At 57.4% G+C, this 24,715-nt stretch overlaps 2 protein-coding genes across 3 annotated transcripts in view; one reads left to right on the plus strand and one right to left on the minus strand.

Moving 5' to 3' along the window:
• The first annotated feature begins 468 nt into the window (after window positions 1-468).
• Window positions 469-6,011, plus strand: ADPRS (ADP-ribosylserine hydrolase). Its single transcript, XM_074894151.1, has 6 exons — window positions 469-721; window positions 1,674-1,770; window positions 2,609-2,816; window positions 2,929-3,113; window positions 3,205-3,305; window positions 3,830-6,011. The coding sequence occupies exons 1-6, from the start codon at window positions 484-486 to the stop codon at window positions 4,120-4,122; spliced, it is 1,122 nt and encodes a 373-aa protein (XP_074750252.1). The 5' UTR covers window positions 469-483; the 3' UTR covers window positions 4,123-6,011.
• A 1,145-nt stretch (window positions 6,012-7,156) lies between these two features.
• COL8A2 (collagen type VIII alpha 2 chain) overlaps window positions 7,157-24,715 on the minus strand; it is a 32,808-nt gene continuing 15,249 nt past the window's right edge. The window contains exons 2-3 of one of the 2 annotated variants that reach the window (XM_074894150.1): window positions 17,283-17,468; window positions 7,157-12,123 (exon numbers count right to left, since the gene is read on the minus strand). In XM_074894150.1, coding sequence (XP_074750251.1) covers window positions 10,202-12,123; window positions 17,283-17,451 — 2,091 coding nt within the window. In that variant the 5' untranslated portion in view covers window positions 17,452-17,468 and the 3' untranslated portion in view covers window positions 7,157-10,201. Of the gene's footprint in view, window positions 12,124-17,282; window positions 19,052-24,715 lie in introns of those variants that run through there. The other variant, XM_074894149.1, reaches the window with a different exon arrangement.

Below are 24,715 nucleotides of genomic sequence, written 5' to 3' on the forward strand. Positions count from 1 at the left end.
GGTGCCCTGAGAAAAAAAAAAAAAAAAGGGACAGTGTAATGGTGGCAGCGGGCCGGATCTGCTCTGTGGGGGGCACAGACTCAAATCTGTTCGCTTTAATGATTGAAAGTAAAAAGTTTCGGCTGGGATTTCCCCTTGCCCGCTAGCCCAGCGGCTACAAAAGCAAGAGCTGGAGCCCGGTTTGGCTTTTTTTGGGGCGATGTTAAAAAAAACGGGAGGTGATTTGTTTCTCTGGCACGTGCTGAGTGGCTTGAGAGTTAGGGGAGATGACGCTCCGCTGGGTTGGACTCCTGGCTCTCGGTTTAAATTCTGATAATGAGAAATTGGGGGGGAAAAAAGGAAAAATTTCCCTTCTTCTAAGCGGGGAAATGAGGCAGCAGCCGCCGGCGCTCTCCTCCGGGCCGCCAGGGGGCGCTGTCCGCGGCGAGCCGCGGACAGCGCCCCCTGGCGGCCCGGAGGAGAGCGGCGGCGGCGCGGGAGAAAATGGCGGCGGCGGCGGGTTCGGCCTCAGGAACGGGGCGGGCGGCGGCGGCGCGGCCTCGGCCTGGAGCCGGCCGGTTCCGGGGCTGTTTGGCCGGAGCGTTGTTGGGTGATTGTCTGGGCGCCGTCTTTGAAGGCAGGAGCGTCGTGAAGCTGCCCGACCTGCTGCGCTTCCTCCGAGGCCTGGAACCGGCGCCCGGGCCGCCTGAGGAGGGGGAACCGGCCGGCAGCGCCTGTAGAGGTGGGCGGGAAACTCCGCGGGGCGGGAGGGGGGGGGTCGGGGCGGAGCACATCGCCTTCCCCGTATCCATTTGGCTCCCAACACCCCCAGGGTCAGGCTTTGCGGGGGGTGTGTGTGTGTCCCGCCACTTCTCGTACCCCCAGACCCGGTGTCCCCCAGTCCTGCCCCTCACCACAACAGGGGGCATCTCCCCTGGGACACCCGTGGCTGCCCCCCAGCCTTGCTCTGGCGTGTGACCCCGTGCTGTGGGGTTTGGGGGTCCCCTTCCTCCCCTCCCCCTTGAGGGTGACCTTGCTGAAGCAGCTTCTGGCTGCCCCAGGGCAGCTCCTGGTTCCTGAATGCACAGGGCTGGTGGGGAGGGACCAGGGGTTTGCTGTGCTCAGCCTGTGCTGCTCGAGTGAAGCTGGGGAACTGGGGTGTCACAGTGCAGGGGTGTCAGCCAGGAACAGATGTACCAAAAATAGATAAGGAGTAGAGTAAGAGAAGCACAGAATTGGTTATTTAACTCTCAGCTTCCGAGCTGCGCAACAAGCCCTGTAAACCCTTCCAGTAGGATCTTAAAGGCACTTGATTCTCTCGAAGTCTTGGCCAGAAGTGCAGCCGTGCTCTCTCTTCTCTGCTTGTCCCCATTCGCTGTAAACTCCTTGAGAAAGAGACTTGTCTCGTTTGTCCGTACGTGCCTCTGGATATCAAACGCTTTCTCTTGCTCTTATTACTCTCGAAATGCCTTCAGTCTCATTCTTGCTGTGGATGCATCTCTCTTGCTCTGTGTCTTCTTACTCTGGTGACCGTGGCTAGTGACAAGCTGCAAGTGCTGGGGAACTCCTGGTAATGTTTTAATCCAGCTACGCAGGTAGCTAGGCGCTGGAGAGCAGGGAGGTGCTGACAGTGGGGAACAGGAGGAGAGTTTGTCCCTGGATGGTCACGTTATGTTTTTGATCTTCTGTTTTAGAAACGCTTTCGTACACGGACGACACGGCCATGAGCAGGTCGGTGGTGCAGTCCCTGCTAGCCAAGCGGGAGTTTGATGAAGTTGATATGGCCAAGAGGTAAGGCCTGCAGCCCCCTTCGGAGGCCAGGCTGTTGATGTTTGCTAGCGAAGGCAAAACTTCCTTAAGATTTCTGCAATCGCTGTCATTTTCTGTGAAAAGGGGACAGCAGCTGTAGCAAAGTTGCTGTTGTGGAGGAAAAATATCAGAAAAGTGATGGCTAATTCTGTAATTTATTGTGTGCTTTGCGGTGTCCTGGAACACACAGCACCGTTAGCTTTCGTGTGGGCTCAGAGCGGCTTTAAAGTGCAGCAGGATGGGACATGCTGTATCGCAGCCGTGTGTGCATGCTCACCTTTGTGGAAGACAGTGCTTAGAAATGTCAGAAGCGTTGCCCTTCGTGTTTATTTGTTGCTATTTGTTTGTATTTCCCTGAGTTTAGTTAGTGAATATTAGTGAGGTCAGCTTCAGTTTTTTTATGATCTATTTCCCTTTTGAATCCACAGCCCTGGTAGCATTTGGTTCCACTTAAGGGAGAACATTTATTTGTTTAGAAAGCTCTTCCACTGAACTCAAACAAAAGACTTTCTTTGTGGTTGTGACCCATGGAAATGTTTCTAGTTTGCTTCTATTTCAAGGCAAAGCTGAGAGGGAAACAAGTGGGTTGTGAAAGGTGATGTTTATACAACCTTTCCTCCTTTCACACCGGTTTTTGGGAATCGGATTCTTTCCTGCAGGACTGAGTCACTTGAACCCTGACTGTCACTGAATTACCCCTCTGTTATTAATTCACTTTATCAAGTGGCTTCATACAACCTCTTTACAAACTTCAGGAACACACCAACTACCCTGTGCCTTTTTCTCACCTGTGTAACTCCTGCTCTCTTGCCTGCACCAGGTTTGCTGAGGAGTACAAGAAGGAGCCCAATAGAGGTTATGGGATGGCTGTTGTCAATGTCTTCAAGAAGCTCCTGAGCCCCAAGTGCAGTGATGTGTTTGAACCAGCAAGAGCCCAGTTTAACGGGAAAGGCTCCTACGGCAACGGCGGTGCCATGAGGGTGGCAGGCATCCCCCTCGTGTATTCTGACGTCCAGGACGTGAAGAAGGTACCGGAGTTCTCGGCTCCTTTGGGCACCTGGGCTCCGGGCGTCCCTGCTGCCAGGGGAGTCTCGCCACGTCTCGCGGGTGGGTTTGCTGACGACGTGTTTCCGTTCGCAGTTTGCCAGGCTGAGCGCTGAGGTGACCCACGCCAACTCCCTGGGCTACAACGGGGCCATCCTGCAGGCCCTGGCCGTGCACCTCGCCCTGCAGGGAGAGCTCAGCAAGGAGACCTTCCTGGAGCAGCTCATCAGCCACATGGAAGACGTCGAGGGAGATGATAAGTCTCTTACTGACGCCCGAGCGTAAGTAGCTGTGAGGAGCACTAACTCAGCTGTGTACAGTTTACTCTGGCTCTTCACATTCTCGCTTCTTCATTGTACTCTTTGTTTCCAGGCTGGGATTTGAGGATTTACCGTTTTCAAGGCGTCTCAAGAAAATAAAGGAATTTTTGGAGCTCAGCAGTGTTCCCAAAGCAGATGTATTGTTTGAGTTGGGTAAGTACCTTCCATACCACAAGTATTAGGAACAAGCTGGCAGCAGGACTGACTCTGCACGCCCCGTTGCTGTGTCCTTCCCCCCCCCTCGCCACTTCGGCCTGTGCTGCCGTCGGGCACAGAGCGTGCTGGAAGGGCTGCCTGTGCTCAGTGGTTCTCGGAGTCTGACCTAGTGATTCCCCCTCTGTATTGCTGGGAAGAAACTGTCTTGCTAAGAAAAACTTACTGTGAATAATGTTTCTTAATATTCTAAGATCTCTTGTCTTAATGGCTGTCAGATCTCCACCCGGACGGGAGTGGGTAGGGGTGTGTTGCCGGTCTGTACTGGCATAGCAGGGAGCTGGTCTCCAGAACGTGAGTAGGTCCGGGGAGGTGCCTTTTGCACTTTGTCAGGTTAAAATCAGTGATGCCTGTATTGGAGGTAACTGGCAGTGGGAAGTTGCAGTTAGAAGGGAAAGGGCATGTCTATGGGCAGGAGGGGACAAGTGTTCTGCAGCGCTGAAGGTGATGGGTTTCCTTAACAGGCAACGGCATTGCTGCTTTGCGGTCTGTCCCTACTGCAATTTACTCCTTCTTGCGCTGTATGGAGGCTGACCCTGACATTCCTGATCACTACAACAACCTGCAGAGGACCATCATCTACTGTATCTCTCTGGGTGGAGACACAGACACCATTGCCACCATGGCAGGAGCCATTGCAGGGGCTTATTACGGGGAGGAGCAGATACCCCCGAGCTGGGAGCAGAGCTGTGAAGCTTTCCAAGAGACACAGAAGCTGGCCAATAGCTTGTATGAACTCTACTGCCAGCGGCTCTGAGCTCCGAGGGGGAGCGTGTTTTCTGAAGGTGAAGCGGGCGGCCACCTCGGCTTTTCTGGTCAGGAATGTGGTGGTGGGGCCGCGCCGCGTGCAGACCCTGGCGAGCCTCTGCCTGAGCCGCTGCTGCTGCGAGTTGAGAGCTGGAACCATGAGCTGCTTTGGCGAGAGGGGACGCGGCCTTCGGTGACAGCGCAGCTGGGAGGTGGCTGCATGCGGCGCCTCAGACAGCAGGGGCGTCTCTGGAGTCTACAGGAGCGTTTGCTTTTTCATAAGACTTCTGCTTCTTGCTTTGTCCGCCTTTATGCCATCTTGTCATTACACTTACAGGGTGGGTGTATGAATTCTCTGACTTTCTTGTTGTTTTCCTCTACTCCTGTGTGCCGTGGCCTTTGTTTCAGTTGTTAGTGGCCTGTCCTGCAGCGGCTTTGAGAGGCTCCACACCCTCTTAGATCACCAGTTCGCACTCAGCTGACGGGGACGGAGACGGGAGTCATCGGAGAGGCTCATCCCTGCAGAGCCTGGAGGATGTCCCACGGGGTGGGACGGGTCCTGTGCTGAGTGAGGACGCTGCAGGGCAGAGGTTCGCTTCCTTAAAGGCAGAATGAAAAGTGCCGGAGGTCAGAGAGGGGGTTTCTTTGCGCGGCCAGTGGCGCTGTCAGAAGTGCCCTTGGTGCGTGCAGACAGAATCCCAGTTGGCTCGTTGTCGCTGCTGGGAGAGGGTGTAACAAATTCCTGCTCCGTTGGTGCCCTCCCCTCCGCCATCCACCTGGCACCGTCCTGACCCGTTGTGCTCTGTGTTCCCTCACGTGACTGGCTTCACATTGCTGCAGCTACTCTAGCTACTCCTTCGTTCCTAATCCGTGCATCCCGCATTTTTAACGCTGTCCTACGTATGTCCAGAGCACCGAGTGGGATTGCTGTTTATATCTGTGGGTGGAGATAGCTGTGAAACCTGGTGTTAGACAAGGACTGAATTCCTGGTTCTGCTGCAGTCAGTGACAAAAATGACTTCAGCGGGAAGCAGGAGTTACTTCTCACAGCCTTAAAACTCTGTACTTGGCAAGAATGATCTGAAAATAAAGGGAAAAGTAGGTTAATTGGGGGAGAATTTATCAGAGTTTAAAAGAGTCTGTGCATTTGAAGCTGCTACTGGTGGCCAAGAATATTCTAGCAAAGCTGTGTTGTTCCAGAGTTTCAAGTTTAAAACTTTGGCCCAATAGAGCTGATCAGAAGGGGAGTGACAGCTTGGGTATGGCATGTCTAGAAAGGGTTGAAAGCTTTTTAATAACTGAAAACAAAAAGAAAGAGGCAAGCAGTCATCATATGGAAATGTTTATAAATTTGAACGTGACAATTCTCTCTTACTTCTCTAGTATTTCTTGTGCCACCGGGAAGTGCCCGTTCTCTCGGGCAGCGCTCGCTCCCCGCCGGTGTCACACGCGGTGGCTGCGTGTCGGGCTGTGTGTGCACACGTGGAAAATCTGGCTGCCGTGCCTTGTCCCAGTTTTCCCCGTAGTCTGCATCCTTCAGGTGCCACTCTTCTGTGTGATGCTTTAATGGGTTTTTCTTGTATAACTGAATTCTTGTCCTGAGAACACGTGGAATTTTGCTCTCTTGTATGTTTGTGTTGTGCTGCGGATCTCAGATGTACAATGTCAGGTTTTTCATGTTACACTGCCAGAGGTGTGAACATGTTCACAGAATTATTTAAAAGAAGATGTTTTCCTTTTAAAGCAGCTTTATAATTTAAATATTTGGAACTTATGAAGAGCAGAAGAGCTCCCGTTTAAAACATTTAGCTTGGTTTAGGCCAGAATTTAAATGTGTACCAAAACATTTAGCTCTGACTTTCTTGGAAAGAAATAAAATCACTCAATTCCCTTTGTTAATTAGCTGCTGCTCCCATCTTTTCATTCAAGCCATAAAATTTTGCTTCCATGCTAAATGACAGGAGGAGCCGTATGAGAACCTCTGGGCTGTTTCTCCCCACCCCATACTTCACTTTAAGACTCAACCTGAAACTACTTTGTTACAGCTTCTTGAAATCTTTGTAGAAAGCAGAGTGGCAGTTGTTTGGCGCTGGGTAGAGACACCTTGCGTGTAGCGCAGCCTCGTGCTTTGTTTGGGGTGAGCTTTAGCACTGGGAGTCTGCTGAAAAATCAGCTTTCAGGTGGCCACTCCTGCCTGTGAGCAGTCAGGGGCGGCAGCAGCTTGTGGGAGCCCAGGAGTGGTTCCAGTTAGCAGCGGGGCGAGCCGGAAGCATCGATCGTGGGTGTTGTGGGGCGGTTTGGAGAGGCCCTTTCCCTTCGCAGGCGCTTTGCAGCGAGGAGCAGCACGTGGAGGTTCTGCCGGAGTCCGGCGTGCGATGACCGTGCAGAGACAGGGCCTGTGCTGGGTGCCCTGTGCTGGGTGCCCCTGCAGCGTGCAGCAGGAGAATCGCTTGTTCTTCAGAGTCAGCTTGCGAAGGAGCCTGCCTGCGTGGCAGCCAGTGTGCTTGGGGAGCACCTCTAAGGAACGTCTCCTCTTCCAGATAAGAGATCTGGTAGGAAAACATTTTCTTCTCTTTATTCTTCATACTTCCAGCCTCTGAGAGCGATTCCCTTACAGGTGATTCACCATCTCCTCTGTGTGCTGCTGAACTGACTGTCTGCGGCTCGGGACGCCGAGGTTGGCTGTAGACATGGTTGTGTAACAGAGAAAAAAAAAAAAAAAGCATTGTGGAAAAAACAGAAGGGAAAGCGAATCCCCAACACTTTGACTTAAATTCCTCAAATTAATAATTACCAGTCTGGAAGGGTCTGGATTTCATCCTTTTTTAAAAATGAACTTCTGGAGACAGGAGTCTTTTCCTTAATGACAAGAGACACGCGATACCTTCTTACCTAAATATCAATTAGCAAATCTGCCGGACTGCTGGGAACAAGGGAGCTGGCTTTGAGAAAGAAAAACACTGCAAGAGGTCTGTGTGCGTGGTCTAACGAGCAAGGCTGGGCAAGCCCGTTCAGAGCAGGACAGAGGCACAGCTGAGCCCACCTTTTATACAATAAGTTTTATTGATGTTTTGTCAATACAATCAAGTACTGTAGTTTTAGTTCTGAAGAGAAGGCCAGTTTCTGATCACAAAAAGAGTGCATTTTAAACCAACTTTTTACTATGACAGACAGTGCATGTAATAAGTATTTACAAAACTAAAAACCTCTATATACTAGGTTAGAAATGAAGATACTAGAGGCAAATTTAAAAAAAATAGTAAGAATTTGTATATAAAAATGCACATTGTAATGCAGTTTTCATAATTAAAAATAGACATACTTCATCCAACCCAACCTTTTTTATTATTGTGATTGAAACCAAAATCCCATGCGCTCACACACACGACAGAAAATAATCCTTTCTGCTGGTGAATATCACGTACTCAGTACTCCAGAAAAAAAATTCTTCCTGACAGTGTCCGGTTTAGTGAACAGCCTCCCTCATCCTGTGCATCGTTTTTTTTTTTTCCTAGCCTAACTCTATGTGCGTGTAATATCTTTGCCTTTCCATTACTGTGTAAGTGTAAGAGGTTATATAGCTGCGGAAGGTTGATTATGGGTTATGCTCTGCACATGAAGGGAAAGTGAAATTGCAAAACAATATCTACAGCACTGAACGAGTTAATGTCTCGGCGTGGTTATAGTGAGTATTTTTGTCATTTTGCCAGCTAGAACAAGAAGTTTTGAGTAAGACAGAACAAGAAGAGATGGGATGTAGGTTAGGACACGGTATAAATAAGTTGCTTTGAGTAACAGGATGAAGGTTCGGCCCCGGCGCGTGGCTGGGGCGCGAGAGGCTCCCGGGGCCGTGCGTGGCACCAGCTCCAGTTCATCGCTGCTCTCCTCCACAGGAAAGACAATTCAGTAAAGGAGACGCAGGCCCCATCCTCACACCCTCCCCTCCCAAGCCTTGAAGAAAACATCTGAGCTTCCACTTCTGATCTTAGGGACTCTTTGTACGGCCCCTGTTCCTGCTGGGAAATAACCTGTTACGATCAAAACCCGCACGGCCCTGACACCCCCCCACCTCAGGAGCTAAAAACATCCAGTGGGATCAGGCCCCGGGGCAGCCTCTCAGCTTGAGGTGGTTTCATCTTTACGTGAAACTTGCAGCTTTATGTGGGGTGAGGTCCCTGGGAAGCGGACAGGCCAGCCCCAGCGGGGCAGTCGCTCAAGCGCTCGCCTTCCAACTAAATGTCCTTCTCGTGTTTCATAATTTCAGGGATAAGTGTGTTTCTACAGGGAAGCCCTGGATGGCAAGAGGCAGAAACACAGGACAGGCTTAAGGAGAAAAACAAACAAACAAAACAGAAACAGAGAAAGAAAATCTGTTTAAATATCTTGTACAGTCCGTCTGGAGAACAATCCCAAGTCCCGTTCTTGCTACATTTCTCATCTTTGGCCATAGAACAGGCTTTAGGAAAATTTAAGGGTAATAGTTGCTCAGCTGGTGACCAAATTGTTGCTGTTTTCTCAGGGATGTGCCTTTGCGGAGGGACATGCAGCGTAACGCATGTGGATTAACTTCAGCAGCGGGCTACTCGCCTGGGATGGGAAGAATCACTTTACTGTAAGTGCAAGTGGCCGTGACTGTTCTACCGTGAGAAAATCTGCAAAGGAACAGGGTTCAGGCGCTGCCTTAGCGAAGGACAGAGCAGCCGAGTGGTCAGGATCCGTGCACACCTTCCCCAGAACCTTGTAGCTCATACTCAGGTCAGTAACATTTCAAGCATTAGTGAGACAAAGTGGTAACAACAGACAAATGTGATTAATTTTTTTTTTAACCTAAGTCACAGATTGGCACCTGAAATGGTGCACTTTTACAGGTACATATTGCACTAGACTTGTCAATAACATTGTTAAGTAGATAATAGCACCGTTGTAAAATGACTGAATGGAAAGTTAGACCTAACACTATTTTTTTCTTAATTAAAAGGTCCCCAGAGAAAGGGGGGATACCAATGCAAAAGTTTACACATCCCGAAATAGTGAGACAGTAAAAGCAAGTTGTCCATAAGTGGCACTTTCAAGAAAGCATAACTAAACCTTCTATCAAACCAGGCTAGAAGCACCGTAAGCCGGGCTTGCAGTGCCATCCTTGTGTTGCCAAGGACTAAGATGCTCCCAAGGCCAAGCAAGTCTTTGGGCTGCAGAGAAACAGGCAGGACAGAACTAGCCCTTGGACTTGCCAGTAGATGAATTAACCCGAGAGAGAGGATCGTTGTTCTTCCCAGGGGTCCCAGCTTCCCTCAACGGCTCTGGAATAGGTCGTCTGTCATCCTCCCCCATACCAGTGCCTGGATGTGTTTATTCCTAAAGGTGCTGGGGGGGGGGGGGTTAAAAATAATATTTACTTATAAGAAGGTGCTTATGCAAAGTGTTCCACTTTTTATGATTACAAATCCAACCGCACTGAATCCGGGGTGAATCCGGGACACGGCCTCAAAGTCCAGTCTGAAAAAACAGGCATCAGTGAGACTGAAACTTGGGCGTCTGATGGTTTGGGAAGGAAATTTCTCAATCCATCATGGATCTGCTGCTGTACAGGTTTGTGTTAGGTGCCTAGGGCCCCTGTGCTGGTTAGCAAATACACCACCCATGACAACAGCTGTATTTATTTAACTAGTACTCAGAATGGGAAACAAGGGCACTTGATTGCAGACCAGAAGGGTCTGGTCTTCCAGGCGACCCTCTCTGGATCACAGAGCAGTTTACTGCAGAGCCAGATCCTTGCCATCCCAAGCGTGTTCCTGTGTTTGATGTACAGTCACTAGGGTAAAACTTGTTCCAAATGCGCTTTGCTGAGGAAGTCACTCCCCTCCCTCCCTTCTCCCTCCCTCAAAAAAGAAAGAAAGAAAGATAGTCTCCTTTCTAGTTACCCTCTTGACTCATGGATCAAACAGCGTGAAGCAAGGTCCCACGACAACAGCTTGCGTGTTCTTCCCAGTGATTTTTCTTTTTTGTATTAATTTTAAAAAACTTTTTTATCAAAAAAAAAAGACAGTTTATGGCTAAAGTGGGTGAAAAGGAAACGTGCCCAACAGCTGTTATGTGGGGCAAAGCAGGAACCCGGAGAAGGAGGAGTGGATGTATTCCGTGGAGTACAACCCGTTGGCCTGGTCCGAGGGCATTTGTACCCAGACTTGGTCGTTCTCCTTCAGTTCAAGCACGGCACTGCCCGAGGCCTGGTCCAGGTAGCCCTTTTTGTACTCGTCGTAGGTGTAGGTGGCGGGCACGTTGTTCTTATAAAGCGCCACCCAGACGTTAGTCCCTTTGACATGCACGTGGTAGGCAAAGTAGTAGATGCCGGATACGGGGCAGGTGAATATCCCGGTGACTGGGTTGTAGCCGTTGTGCCCGTTATACAAAGTCCGGTCAAACTTGACCGGCATGCCGGACGCTGGGAAGGGGGAGGTGAGGATGGCGGTGAAGGCTGGTGCGATCCGGGCGGAGAGCTCTCCTCGGCCGTACTGCGGCTTCCCCGGCTTGCCGTTGCCCAGCACGGCCCCCTCCACGCCTCCGTCGGGCAGGTGCAGCCCCGCGATGCCCGTCTCGTCGAACACCCCGGGCGCTCCCGGCGGCCCGGGTGGCCCCGGTGGACCCGGCGGCCCGTTCAGCCCCGGCGTTCCCGGCATTCCCGGGGGGCCGATGGGTCCAGCCATGCCGGGCTCGCCGGTCTTCCCCTCACCGGGAACCCCAGGGAGCCCCGGCTCCCCTTTCAGCCCCGGTAACCCCTGAGGCCCCATGGGACCTGCGGGTCCTTGCAAGCCCGGGATGCCGGAGGGGCCCCTCAGCCCCGGCTGCCCTGGGATCCCGCCATCCCCTTTCGGCCCGGGGCCGCCTGTTAATCCTGGTACCCCTGGGAGGCCGATGAACCCTGGTTCTCCTTTGGGGCCTGTTGGGCCGGGGGGTCCCAGTGACCCGGGCAGGCCCCTTTCTCCCGGCACCCCTGGCTTCCCCGCGAAGCCGTTCGGGCCCTGGTCGCCACGCATCCCCGGCATGCCCGGGGGCCCGCTCGGCCCCACGTCCCCTTTGGAGCCGGGTAGCCCGTGCTTGCCCGGCAGGCCCATGGACCCCGGTGGGCCTGGCGGCCCGATGATGCCGGCAGGGCCTGGCTCCCCTGGCTCCCCATCAACGCCGGGTTCCCCCTTATCGCCGATGGCTCCCGGCACCCCGGGCTGCCCGCGGTCTCCTTTTAGGCCAGGCAGGCCCGGCTTCCCATAGCCCGTCGGGCCCGGCAAACCAGGGAGGCCGCGGATCCCTGGCTCTCCCTTTGGTCCCATGGGGCCCTGTATCCCTGGCACCCCCGCGGCGCCCGGGACACCGATCCCGTCGATGCCGGGGGGGCCCCGCGGCCCCGCGGGGCCGGGCTCCCCGTTGACGCCAGGCCCGCCCGGAGGGCCCATGTCACCCTTCTCCCCCGGCGCGCCCGGCAGGCCGTCGAGGCCGGGTTTTCCAACGCCAACGGGCCCTGGGGGCCCCGCAGGGCCAGGAGGGCCCCCGTTCCCCCGGGGCCCCGGTAACCCTGGTTTCCCCACGCCATTTTCACCCTTCATCCCGCGCTCTCCGCGGGGACCCGGCTCTCCTTTTGGGCCAGGCTCGCCCCGAAAGCCAGGCAGGCCAGGGCCGCCCTGCGGGCCCGGCTTCCCATTGACTGAGATGCCAGCGGGCCCCGGCAGCCCTGGGGGGCCGGGCAGTCCTCTTGGCCCTTGCTCTCCTCGCATGCCGGGCTCGCCCTTGGCTCCAGGCATCCCTTTCATGCCCGCCTTTCCGGGGAGTCCTGGGATGCCGGGTTTCCCGATGCCCGAGAAGCCAGGGGGCCCGGCGGGCCCGGGCTGGCCGTGCATTCCCGGTTTTCCTGTGCCTGGTTTTCCTGGGTAGCCGGGGGGCCCAGGGGGTCCGCGTGGGCCGGGCTTTCCTGGCGGTCCTGGCTCCCCTTTGAGGTCCATCGGCAGCAGCGGTGGCATGTCTGTGGAGAGAGGAGACATGGAGCTTTACTGGGGCCAGCAGTGGCCGGCGGAGTGTGCCTGGCGCGTGATGCCCTCAGGGTGTTAAAGCCAGGGCCTTCAGCGCTGCCTGGCTCTGTACTTGCAAGAGTGCCCTTCTCTAGAAATGGTCTTACTGAAACAGCCACAGTGGCTTCCTGGGCCACCACATCAGCAGGACTGTTTTTAGGCAAGACCTTGGCCAGAGCCCAGGGTACTAATCCAAGCCTTACTCCATCCATCCCTCCATAGAGGGTGTCAACAAGATTGCTGTCGGCTCTGGCAGTGATGTTTTGTCATGACCTACTGCAGGGGGTTTTTTTCGGAGCTGGATTCAAACCTCCCAGCAGCCTCGAAAGCACCGTGGGATTCAGTCGCTCCTGCCTGGGCTCAGCCGAGAGGATGGCGACAGAGCGAGCCAAGACTGAGGATAATCCCTCTACCCCATCCCTCGACTCCAGGGCCTCGGGAGACCTTTAATCCTTTTGGATTAAAAAGAAAACTCTTGGACTTGTACTTGAGAGACCGAAGAGGTGGTTGGTGTATGGGTTAAGACATGCCCGCGGTGCTGGCTGGCTCAGCTCCCGAGTCCAGCAAGGCAGAGAAAAACTCACCAAAAAGAAAAAAAGCAATGAGGATGGAGGAAAAGCCAATAGCTGCAAGGGAAACGCAACCTCAGTTACGTCCAAATGAGTCAGCCCAGCTGGGAATAGGCCGTAACCACTTGACATTTAAAGAATTTATAGAGGTCTTTTGCAAACGGATATAAGAAAGAAACTAATGGGCTGAGAGACTACAAAGCCGAGGAGAGCCAGATTACATGCCCACCGCAGCTCGGTACTTAAAGCACAGACGTGAGCATAAATAACTGCTTGAGGCTGGCCCAGGCAGGGTGTTGCTTCCCACGTGACACTGGGAAGTGGGTGAGAAAGAATAAATCAGACAAACTCTTTTTTTGGGAAGCTTAAAATGAAGGAAATACTTGGCAGTTGCACGTACATGGGACTGCGATGAGAAATACAAAGGGTGGAGGAAAGGGCCTTGACATCTTGGGCAAATTTGAACCAAATCTGCCCAAGGTAGATCATTCCAGTTGGGAAAAGATCTGTACAGGCAAGTTCCTGGGCTGGGAATGGATCCTGTCTGGGAGCAGAACACGAGGCAGGGGGGTCCCGAGCTCTGCCAGCCCGGCCCCCGCCTGGGCACTCAGCGAGCTGAGCCGGGCCTTGGGAGCACGGACACCCGCAGCGCCAGGATCCGCCAACACAGAGATTTTCTCAGTCAACGGGAAAAGATTAGGGGAGATTTGAGACACGTGAAAAGAATAACCGTGGCGGCAGCCGGCACCGTTCCCGGTGCATCAGAGGTGGCTTTACCTTTCCTAAGCACAGCAGTTAGCTCCGGCCATTCCCAGGCCTGGTGCCTGCTTGTTTTTCTTTTGGCAATGGAAACATTTTCAGAGCTTATCTATATATCAAAGCCTGGCCCACATCCTAGGCTGTAACAGAGGTCACTTGGCTGTCTTGACGAAGGAAATACTTGTCTGTCATGACATTGCCACTGGATTTCTGCAAACCTCCTGCTCCTCACCCCAGAAAACGGTGTGGGAAAGAAGGCAAGGGAGATGTGAAGTGTTGCACTAAAGCAGATTTCTGGGGTTTGAATTCTGGAAAAAATTCTCTCCAGAAAATGATTTCAATGTGTTTTCTCCCCCACCCCCCACCCCCTTTTTTTTTTTTCTTGCAATGGTTTGAAAAGAATTAGTTTTCTAGGTCATTTTGCATGGAATCAGAACAAGGATCTACAGCTGAGCCCACGAAGGAAGGAAAAAGCACACACACTCTCACACAAGGCAGCGAAGAGAAACGCCAGGCGAGAGCTGCCAACTTGCAGGCGGCCAAAAAAGCAGACGGGAAAACCAAACCGGGGACGTTAGTGGAGAGAAACTGGGACATTGCAGCCCCAGTGGTATCCAATTTCAAAAGACCATGTCTTACCACAGGCGCATGTCTCGGAGCTCTGCATTTCACAGCAGCAGCATGGGGTTATGTGTTCCCCTCGAAGCATGAACAAAGCTGCCATGAATGCTAATGCGGAGCCAGCTGGGGCAGCGGGAAGGGGAAGGAGCGCAGCCCCTGCGAGCTCTCGCCTGGGCATCACAGAGCTTTTCACCTCCTGAGGAGCATAGACATGCCCAGGCGCATCCTGCAGCCCCTCTGGAGCTGCCTCCAAGTGTAAGGACCTGGAGGAGGGACACGGCAGCATGGACTGGCCCGCAGATGAATAATCCAACACGCTGGGAAGCGGTTCCCACCACGAGCCGGCAGCAGCGGGTCTGGCCGACGCTGCAGGAAGCAGAGGTTGGCTGCTCCGTGGCAGAGCCTGGCCGAGCTTGTTCCAGCGCTGCTGCCAAGCCCTGTCTCGTGAGAGCGAGTTTCGCAGGCTCACGGGGACGTTGTGTGGGACCAGTGTTACTGCATCTCTCATCCCGTCTTCCCAGAGCCGCGCGGGGACGCTCAGGGCAGGACCCGGCCACAGCCCTGGCAGCTGGAGCTGCCGTGCCAGGGGATGGCAGTGAGATGGGAGCAGAGTGCAGAAAGCAGCCAAGTCTCTCCATGAGCAGGAGCTGAGGGACGTGGAGGCCTCTTGGCCGCAAGCAGCAGCCCCACGGGGCTCACAGCTTGGAGTCTCTTTTAAAAGCAGTGGGACGTGGGGGTCACCTGCTCCGGGGCTGCTGGGCAGCCCCTGCCCGCTCCCACCTCCTGGGCAGCACAACCCAGGGCAGAGGCTGGGCCTTGGCTCCCTGCTGAGCTCCCCCACACCTGGGGAGGTGAAAAGCTCATCTCCACCTCTGCGGCCGAGGCTGCTGCCCTGGGTGAACCCTTGGTACTGGCACTGGAGGGGAAACACCCCCCCTCGCCTGGCATAAACCCCCGCCCCGGGCATCGCCGGTGCCTTATCGCTGTCCTGAGCTGAGGTGCCGCTGGCTCAGCTCCCCGCGTGCACAGGGAAGCGCTGGGCTCCCTGCACCCCGGTCAGCACCGAGGCAAAACAAAACCCAACTTAAATGCTGTCAGCATTTTAGTGTTTAGCAGCATCTCCTGCCCAGAGCTGCCTCTGTGCTCCTGGGGAATCTATTTTGGGGTCAGAAAAGGTGTCTGGCACCCTGAGGAAACCAGCCCTGTCTCTCACTAGATGGTACTCGCAGCTGGGCACAGCCCCGGGGTCTGGCCTGGCCCCCCAAGTGGGCTCAGGGGTAACCCACAGGGGCACGGCACGGCCCTGCACCGGCACGGTGAGTCAGCTGAGCTCCCTGAGCAGGGCAGCAGGCCAGCGGGGATTTTTCTTGCCAAATGAGAGGTGAAGCAGAGATGGGAGCTCAGTGGGATCCACAAGGCACCAGCTGCCTCCACGCGGTCCCACAGCTGGTGGCTCAAGCTGCAGCTGCCCCCCTGCCTGCATCCCCCTGCCTGTCCTCTCTTTCCCAGGGGTTTTAGGAGAGCGATGTCCCGGGGACTCCCATGTTCTGCCCTGCCTCAGCGTCTCCTCAAACCCGTGCCTGGTGTAACCTGGCAAAGCTCACACCCAGCCCACACCTTGCGAAGAGCCCGGCGCACTCACTTCTCTCTCCACCACAGTTAACAAGCAGCGCAGCGCAGAGGTAGTGCAAGCTGCTCCAATGCATAGGAAGAAGGGGAAAAAAAGAAGGAAAAACAGCAGGGAGATATTTGAATCCTGTCCCACCAGCAGCTGAAACGTTCCTGCACTACGCTGGAAGGTTTTGTCTCTGGCTGGGGTTCAGGGAGCAGCTTTACAACAGCTGGGAAGGGGGCAGGGAGGCGGGGGGGCTCGTAGTGTGCTTCGGCTCCAGGTTTTGCTGTGTGTTTTCTGACATATGTGCTGAGCTGAACTCCTGATAAGCCATTCAGCCCAGCAGTAAATCAGGCACCGGCAGCCAAGACTTCTCCAGTTTCTCCACCCAGAGCCAAGACTTCGGCTCCCCGGAGGGTCCGGGTCTGTGTGAACCCACGGGGAGGGCTCTGGTGGCTCTTCCCGAGGGCCGAGCACCGGCCTGGTGGGTCCGGGCGGCCGAGCCCCAGCCCTGCCCCGTCCCGCAGCGCTGCCAGCAGCGGCTGGCTCCGTGGAGAGCGTTGGGGACCGCGGGGTTTGGGATCAAGGAGAGGGCTTAGACCCTCCCTGCCGTCCCCCTCTCAAAGATGTGTTGGTGCTGCTGCTGCTGCTGCTCCGGGTGCACTCGGAGGGGGCTGGTGTGGCAGAGGGACCCCCTGATGAGCCAAGAAGTGCCGGAGAAACTCGGTCACGCTCAACACTTGCTGTTTGCAAAGACCCCAAGTTCCTGAGCGGTTCCGCGGGGTGTGTGCAATTAACTGACGCTAATGACCCCCCGGTGCGGGGCACTGCGGGACCCTCCTGACGTAACTGGGCAGGCACATGGGGCTGCGGCGGAGGCAGGGGAGGGTGTGCGGGCAGGGGACAGTGTGCAGGCGGTTCCGAGAGGTGGGGGCTGGGCTGGCTGTGACGCGGGCGGCCCGGCTGTGCGGAGCAGGGACCCCTCCGTGCAGCACCCGGCGCTCACTGGGGAGTGGTTCAACGTGTGGGGAGTTCCTGGTCGCTGCTCTCCGAGGGAGGAAACGTCTCTCTCCCACTCATCCCTCGCCAGGCTGGGTCTTGCCTCTGGCCTCTGCCCTTTTGCCTTTCCCAGCTGGTGCAAAATGCAGACGGGGCAAAGGGAACAGGGGGAGGAGTGGCAGAAGCTGCGCAGGGAGGGCTCGGGTTTAGCAGCAGCGAGGGGGAGAGATGGCGAGTGCCGGGGCTCCCGCGCCTGGGCTGCGCCTCAGAGCTCCAGCAAACGTGCAGGAGGGTGGGAGCAAAAGGCTCGGGGTCCCCTTTGTGCACCCACTCCCAGAGTGAGAGCAAAGGGCTCTACCCCACTGCACAGCCTCTCTGTGCCCATCCTTGTCCTTCTGCGCTGGGTTAAGGAGACCTGAACGTGCTTTGGGCAGCAGCGCCCTTGGCCACGGGGGCACCAACGTGCCCAATGGCTGCAGGTCGCTCTGGCCCCTGCCCCCCGTGCTGGCAGATGTCCCGTGTCCTCCCACCCGCCGCAGAGCGCGTCCCTTACCCAGGTACTGCCCTTTGCCCTCGCGGAAGGGGGGTCCCAGGGGTCCCTTCACCATGGGCTGCATGTACTTCACTTGGGCATAGCCCGCCGCGCCTCCTCCCGCTGCCGAGCGAAGGCCGACCGCCATCATCGTCATCACCACCAGCAGCGCCGCGGCGTCCGGCAGCATCCTGCTCCCCACGGCTCCTGCGGACGAAGCGACAGTGAGAGTGGGCACTCGCGACCCCCGTCTGCACCCTCCGTCCCGCGAGGATCAGCTGGGACCCCAGGAAGGATCCCGGTGGGAGCGGGGGCTCCCTTGAATTTGCATTTTTCTGGACCGCGGCTGCCCTGAACACTTCGCCCTCCCCGACACGCGCCGGCTGGGAGATGCACAATGAATACACGGTTTATGAGCACTAATTAACCACGGGCACCCAGCGGAGCCTTTCGGAGGCTGCCTCACTACCCGTTTGTCTGGGGTTATGCCTGTGTCAGGCTTCCCTTCTATATTTTTAACATATATAAGAAGAGGGGGAAAAAAGGCAGCATGAAAACTGCAGCCTGCTGCGCCAAGCGTTGCTGTCGCATCCTCTAACAAAGGCCGTGTCCGTCCTGGCTGTGGTGGCTGCGGGCGGCTCCGGCTGCCACCGCGGAGCCCTGCCTGCCCCGGGAGCGGCGGGGCGGGTGCTGCATCTCCCAGGTGGGTGCTGGACCAAAACCACCGTGTTGGAGCCCCAGACTTGCTGTGATTGTGGCTCAACCACAGCACGTGGCAGGCAGCGATGGGGGCTCGCTGGGAGGGCGAGGGACGGGAGCCCTCGGCCAGTAAAGCCCAGGGGAGGGCTGCGGCACTTGGGAGCAGCAGCCTCTGCCTTGAGTGCCTGTTTATTTAAAATAATACCCTCTCTAAATATCCCTTCCCTCTAGCAACTTTTTCTGTGCCAGCTCCACGCACAGAGCTGCAAACAGATTGATTTGCAAAGAACATTTATTTTCAGAAGCTTAAATAACACGTGATGCCGAAGAGCTTTGCCGGTTTTCCTCCTTCTCGCAATAATTGACCCGTGGTGGTTATTAATGAGAATTAAGCTCCTGCCTCTCCCGCCGGGGAGCAGGGGCAGGGCTGCTGCGCGCCGGGATTTGATCGGAATTTCCTGAATCGCTTTTGCTGAAGCAGCAGTGAAAAAAAAGCTGCAGCCTGGAGAAAAAACAACCCCCCAAAACCCCCAAATTAAAACAAAGCAAATTAAGGGAAGGGGGGAGCCCTGGCGTGGGATTGTTCCTGATGCTACAAGTGCTTGGCAGGTTGTCAGAGGTCTCCGGGGGTGAGGCAGCCTCAACCGCCACTCTCCTGCCCAGTAAATGCCCCCGGAGCCAGGTCCCTGCTGCCTGCGCTGCGCTCGGGGCCGGAGGTGATGGGGCCAGGCCTGGCTCTGCCGCTGGCGGCACGAAGGAGCCCAGACACTGGGAGGATGCAGGCGGCCGCGGCGGATGCTGGCAGAGGGGAGCTCTGCTCTGCCTATCCCAGCGGATGGGCCGTACCCACCGCGGCACCCGGAGGGGAGGCCACGGCCACGCTGCGGGCACAGCCAGGGACACGTGTGACAGCCACCGTCAGCCTCCTTGGCGGCGCGGAGAGGGACTTGCCGGCGTTTGTGTTTTTCTGTCTTCGGGGTCGAGAAGAGGAACGCTTATTTTTATGAAGCATTATTTTACAAGGATTTGTTTAAGGGAAAAAGAATCCCATTTTAAGGGATTGCAGCTGTAAAAATACAGTTTCTGCTAAATAAAAGAGGAGAACAAACCCCTGAATCAGCTATTTATTTGTTTTCCTTACCTGGTGTGACCCCTGTGCCTCCATCTCTACCTCCCTCCCTTCCCAGCTCCAAACTGGGCCTTATTCACCCCGGCTCCTCTCCTCGACTGGCGCGTTTTCACGGGATGCTGCTCGTTGCTCCGAGCCCATGCCACGGGAGCAGCACCCTGGGGTGGCTCAGCCCCTCGCTGCCGGGTGCTGCCAGGTGTCTGCAAATGTCCCCCCGTCCCTCTGCGAGACCTCAGCCCTCGGAGGGACACGGGACTGGGGGGAAACTGGAGCCAGGGGGAAGGGAGAGGGAGGACAAGGTGATCCATCTGCTTTGGCTCCGGCCGCGATTTCGCTGCGCGCCAGATGCGAAATCGAGTCCCCCTGCTCCGTGCCGAGGCGGCCGTCTGTAACCCGGCGTCTCGAGACACAGGCTCAGCTCCCGCATGTTCTCCCTGGGTCTGGACAGGTTGTTCCGCCTGTTCCCGTTCTCCCAAGGGGCCGTGAGGACAATTTGGGGGAGTCTGCGACCCCCAGGCACGTGTCTCCATCCCTCAAGGAAAAGGTGTCTCTGGTGCTTTGCCGTCCCCCGCCACGGTGCCCGGCACCAGGGCAGGAGGCCTCACGTTACCCGGGCTCTCCAGGCGGTGATTTAATAAGAATAAAATGGAAACATCTGGAGTCTCATATGATGGATAAAGTGTGCACGACGTGTCTGTGAAGAGGCTCTTTCATGCCTGAAATCTCCTGCGTTATGAAATGATAATTAATCACAACGAGCAGCCGTGCAACGTTCTCATCTCCCAGGGCAGGTTGCAAACGTCGGCTGGTTCACGGTGCGGCCGGGTGACGCCTGCCCACCCCCCTGCGGGGCCGGGGGCTGCTCCGCTGCGGCCAAGCAGAAATCCCACGAGGAGCCAATTTTTTCCCACCTGGAGCAGGGGAGATGCTTCAGGGGCTCCCGAGCGCAGCCCCCCGGCACTGTGGGATTTCCTTTCCCCCTACCCCGAGACGCTGGAGCAGGGATGGGGCTGGGCAGCACCACACTGCTCGGCTCCGGGGGGAGCGGGGGCCCGACCCGGCTGCAGCCGGTGCGGCACGGAGAGCCCTGGCACGGCTTCAGAGCGCGCCGCCGCCGCGCTAACGGTGTGAGTGTCTGCTCCCCTGGCAGTCGGTGAGCAGACGTGTTAAAAACCCCTGGCACGCAATGAAAGCTCCGGCAGAAGGAAAAAAAATCTCACACTTAAAGCATGAGAAAGGAGACAAGAAATGTCACCTTGTTCTCGCAGGAGCGCGGGGGCTTGGGCAGCCGGAGCCTGCGCCACCCCTGTCGCTCCAGAAACAGTCTGTGGCTTGTGCTGGTCGGCCTGGCGAGCTCCTGGCGCGCTCCTGGCGCGCTCCCGGCACTCAGCTCCCGGCCGTTCCCAGCAGAATGGGGCTGCTGCCACCCCACACCGTCCCCCCCTCCCCAGAGTGTCCATGTCACACTCCCGGGCCTGGCCCAGCGACTTTCCTGCGAGCAACACGGCCTCACGCTTCCCCCGCACACACAACCGGGGGCTTGTTCACTGCAGCTGATTTATGGCCCCTGTTATTTAAATATTAATTACGGGCCTGGCAGGCAGGCACCGCGCCTGCTCCCTTCAAGGCTAATTATTTTTTAAGTCAATATATGTGATCCGCAGGGGATCTGCGATTGTGGTTGAAGGTCAGTAAAATGGAGAACTTGTTTAAACCCGGCCATAAAAGCATGATCCGTGCGGGGCGCGGCGTGCTGCTCGCTGGCCCTCGCCCCGGCTCCGTCCCCACCACAAACCCGCGGCCGCACCAGCCCCCATGGAGGTTTTCTAGGGCACGGGGATGAGCCCGGATGGGGCCTTCGATGCGCTCACTGCCGTGGCCCCAGCCCCTGCGCCGTGCCGCACGCTGGGAGTGCGGGGCATGGGCACCACCGCTGCAAACCGCGGCAGAAGCTGACGGGCTGTGGCGAGCGGTGAGCGGTGAGCACGCGTGCCCAGCTCGGGTGGATGCTGCGAAGAGAAAGCACCGAGAAAGCAGCCGGCGCGTGTGGGTGGGCTGGAGCAGCGCGAGCTTGGACGCCGCCGTGTCCCATCGAGCCGCTCCATCCTCTGGTCATTTACAATAAAAAATAAAGCAGGGAGGTTTTCCAAGCTCAACACAGGGCTGGACTGACTCCAGCGGGAGGTAGATGATTTGTTTTGCGCTACACATGCTTTAAAAATAATAATAAAACCAGTCAAAAACGAAAAGTGAGCTATTGAAACGGAGAGCGAGCACGTTGTTTCCGTAGGCCGGGCCGTGAAAGCCAAAGGCATCAGGCAGCAGCTCGGCTGAGCAGCGCCGGAGCGCGCCGGGAGAGTCTTGGCACGAGCCCGTCCTTAAATGCATGACACCTGATCCGATCCAAAAGCTGCTGTACGCGCCGCTGGACCCGGAGCCTCGCCCACCCGTCAGCAGAGGGAACAAGAAAACATTTTCCTTGACGAAAGAAAAACACCCCACCCCATCTGCAGGCAACCTCCTGCCACCCCTGCAGCGCCCGCGCCTGGGATGGCTCGGCACGGCTCGGCACAGCCCCGTGGGGCAGGTGGTGGCCGTGTCCATCTGTATCACTGCAAGGGGTGCAGCCAAATTAACTTCGAGGCCGGGTGCTCCATGCTAATTAACTCCCGCTGCGTTAGCAACTGCTGCGGAGGTGGGCGGGGTGGAGGGCTGACGGAAAGGCCACGGGCCGAGACGCTCTCGGTAGCCACGGGCCAGCTGGCACGTGCGAAGCTCAGGGCACCCAGGGCACTGGGGGGGCTGCGGTGGGGGGGACGGGTGGCAGTGGGACACCGGGCCCTGCTCAAACAGCTGTTTGCAGGGAGCTGCTACAGAGCTCGCTGCAAACCCAACCCGGGTATTTCTGCTCCCTGTCCTGACTCGCCTCCCGCCACGCCGGAGCCGTCTGCGATGTGCCGAGAGCGGGCAGCGCGTGGGAACCGCACCCTGCCCCACCGCGCCGCGCTGGCAGGCCGGCACTTGGCCACAGCGGGGGTCTGGGCGGTGCAGCCTGCCCGTGGTTCATGCTGCCCACGGTTCATGCTGCCCACGGTTCACGCTGCCCATGGTTCACGCTGCCCAAAGCCGAGGAGCCCGGGGTCCGGCAGCGGTGCTGACAACAGGGTCGGTGCCACCGCTTGATCCCGCAGCCGCCGGGTCAGGGATCAGCTAAGGCGGATTAACGACCCTCCGCGTGTGCGTGCCGGGAGCACAGCAAGGCCTGAGCTCGCCGCAGGTCACAGCTCAGGGCTTAATCCCTCACCTCCAGCTGTCAAAACTCCTCGGCCGAGCACGGGCGAGCCCCGGCTGAGCGCTGCCGACATGCCCAGCTGCGGCTGGAGCCGAGGGTGCACACGGGGGCGAAGCCAACCCCGGGGAACGGCCGGCACCGCAGCGTTGGGAGACCTGGACAGGGATCTCCGGCCCTGAGCTGGCTCGGGCCCAGGTCCAGGTGGAAAACCCTGGCCCGAAGCTGCGGAAGCGCTGGGTTTCTGCCCGTGGCGCAAGGCTCAGCCTGGCTCACTGCACCCCCGGGGCACTGTGGTCCCCTCGCCAAAATATGGCTGGGGTGTCCCTCTGGGTGCACACGGAGGCGAGCGAGACCCAGGGGACGTGTGTCCCCCCTCACCCCGGCCCCGACGGAGGGTTTCTGCACCCTGAGCTCCCCGGTCCCGTTCTCCCCCCCCACCCCCCGCCAGCCCCAGCTCCACCGAAATACCAGACTGCGCAGCATTAATAGCAGGGTTGCCTGCCAGGTGCATAGTTTGACCAGTCGGATCACACATGCCAAACCACAGGTATTTTATGAGACGTTTCCTGTTATGAAGACATTTTTGTGGGGATTCATTTTTTTTCCTTCTTCTTCCCCTCTCCTCCTCGTCCTCCTCCCAGCGGGATGGTGGCCTGCCCGGGGGCCAGCAGGGACGCTGTCTCTGATAGCCAAAAGCCAGAGCAGAGTGAGAGCCAAGTGCCGGAGCCAGGGCGCACAGCGAGGATGGTGGTGCCAGAGGGTCCCGTGCCTGGTGCTGCCCCGGCAGCCGCTGGGCAAGTCCAGAGGCTCTCTCCCAGGGTCTGCTCGGGCAACCAGCCGCACACGTGAGCCCAGGGTCATGCCACGACCTGAGCTCAGCCTCTCGCACCCGGATGCCAGTGTGGGATGGGGAGCATCTGCCCAGACACCCCAGGGAGGGCCGCGGGGTGTGGGCACCTCAGGGCATCGCTCCCCGAGGGCCGCGGGCCGGGTCGCTCAGCCGGAGCAGCCCCGCTCCAGGGACACACGAGCTCTGTCGGGAAGCAGACGGTGGCTACCTGGGGTCTGTTGGCCGGGCACCGCTTTGCCCTCAGAGCTCCTGCGCAGGAACAGCGTTTCCTAATGCAACGGGTGTTTTGCAAAGAAATCTGCTAAGCCTGGAGGGACCCGCAGAGAGCGATTCCCATCTCGGGGAATTTGCAGGCAAGTGGCCATCAACCGCAGACATTTAAACTTCCAGCCTCGTGCTGGGGTCACCGGCTTAATTATAACGAGCTGTGATCCGGGCCAGAGCCTTCTGGGGCAGGGGTGATCAGAGCGGGCAGGATCGCTTGTGCGGGGGGCTGCTGCCTGTGCCGTGGGCTGGGATGCGCAGGGCAGGGATGCCCCAGCGACCTCCCGTGTCCCCATCCACGCTGTCCCCGCCGAGAGCCGAGGCGCTGGCGCGGCACGGAGCAGCCTGGCGCTGCTGGAGCTCGTTGCACCCGCATGAGCATCGCCCGAGCAAAGGCAGTGACGCTGCGGCTGCACCAGCACCCGCGGGAAGGGAAGCCCTGAGAAGGGGGATGCGGGTGATCGCGGAGCAGCGGGAGCTGTAACAGCACAAGGGGAGCTGCGGCCCTGGGGAGCTGCTGCCATGCGAGGTCAGGAGCCCCGCGGAGCCTTCAAAGCTCGCTCAGGAGGACCTTGCCCTAAGCTGGGCATCTCTTCCCTTTCCTTCGAGGCCTCCACAGCGAGCACAGCAGCATCTTCAGCCACTTCCTTGGCACTTAAAGATCCATCACTGGGGCAAAATTAGGGAGTGGGGATGGAGGTGACCAGAAATGCCCGAGCGAACAGGGGGAGAGGCCAGGTCTGAACCCACGGGTGTTCATTCCTCAGTGGATTAGGTTTTAAGCAGCGAGCGGCTGCTCTGCAGGACCCGTCCTTGTGACCGTGTCCAGGAGCTTCTCCAGCTCCAGACCCCAACGCCACCATCCCAGCCCTCCGGTCATCAGCCCCGACGCCCGGCTCTCCTCTCACCACCTGCCAGAATCCCCACGGCGGCTCCAGTTGCAACGAGGACCCTCAACGGCAGCACCTGCCCTGCCACAGGACGGGCACGCTCCGTCCAGCGCGGCCTCGCGCCACGGTGGAAACAGGCTCTGGAGCAGCACACAGGGACAGCAGCTCCAGACCCCGCTCCCGGTGCCCCGGGCTGGTGGCACTGGCCAGTAGCTCGTTCCCGGCACGGCGTTACCACCACAGTGTCCCCCGTGCCGTTGTTTTCCTGGGCTGAGCACCGCTGCTCCTCGCCAGCACCGCCCTCCGCTGCTCTCCCAGCAGCCCAGATAC

This window comes from Strix uralensis, chromosome 25 (genome assembly GCF_047716275.1).
Source record: "Strix uralensis isolate ZFMK-TIS-50842 chromosome 25, bStrUra1, whole genome shotgun sequence".
NCBI classification, from domain to species: Eukaryota; Metazoa; Chordata; class Aves; order Strigiformes; family Strigidae; genus Strix; species Strix uralensis.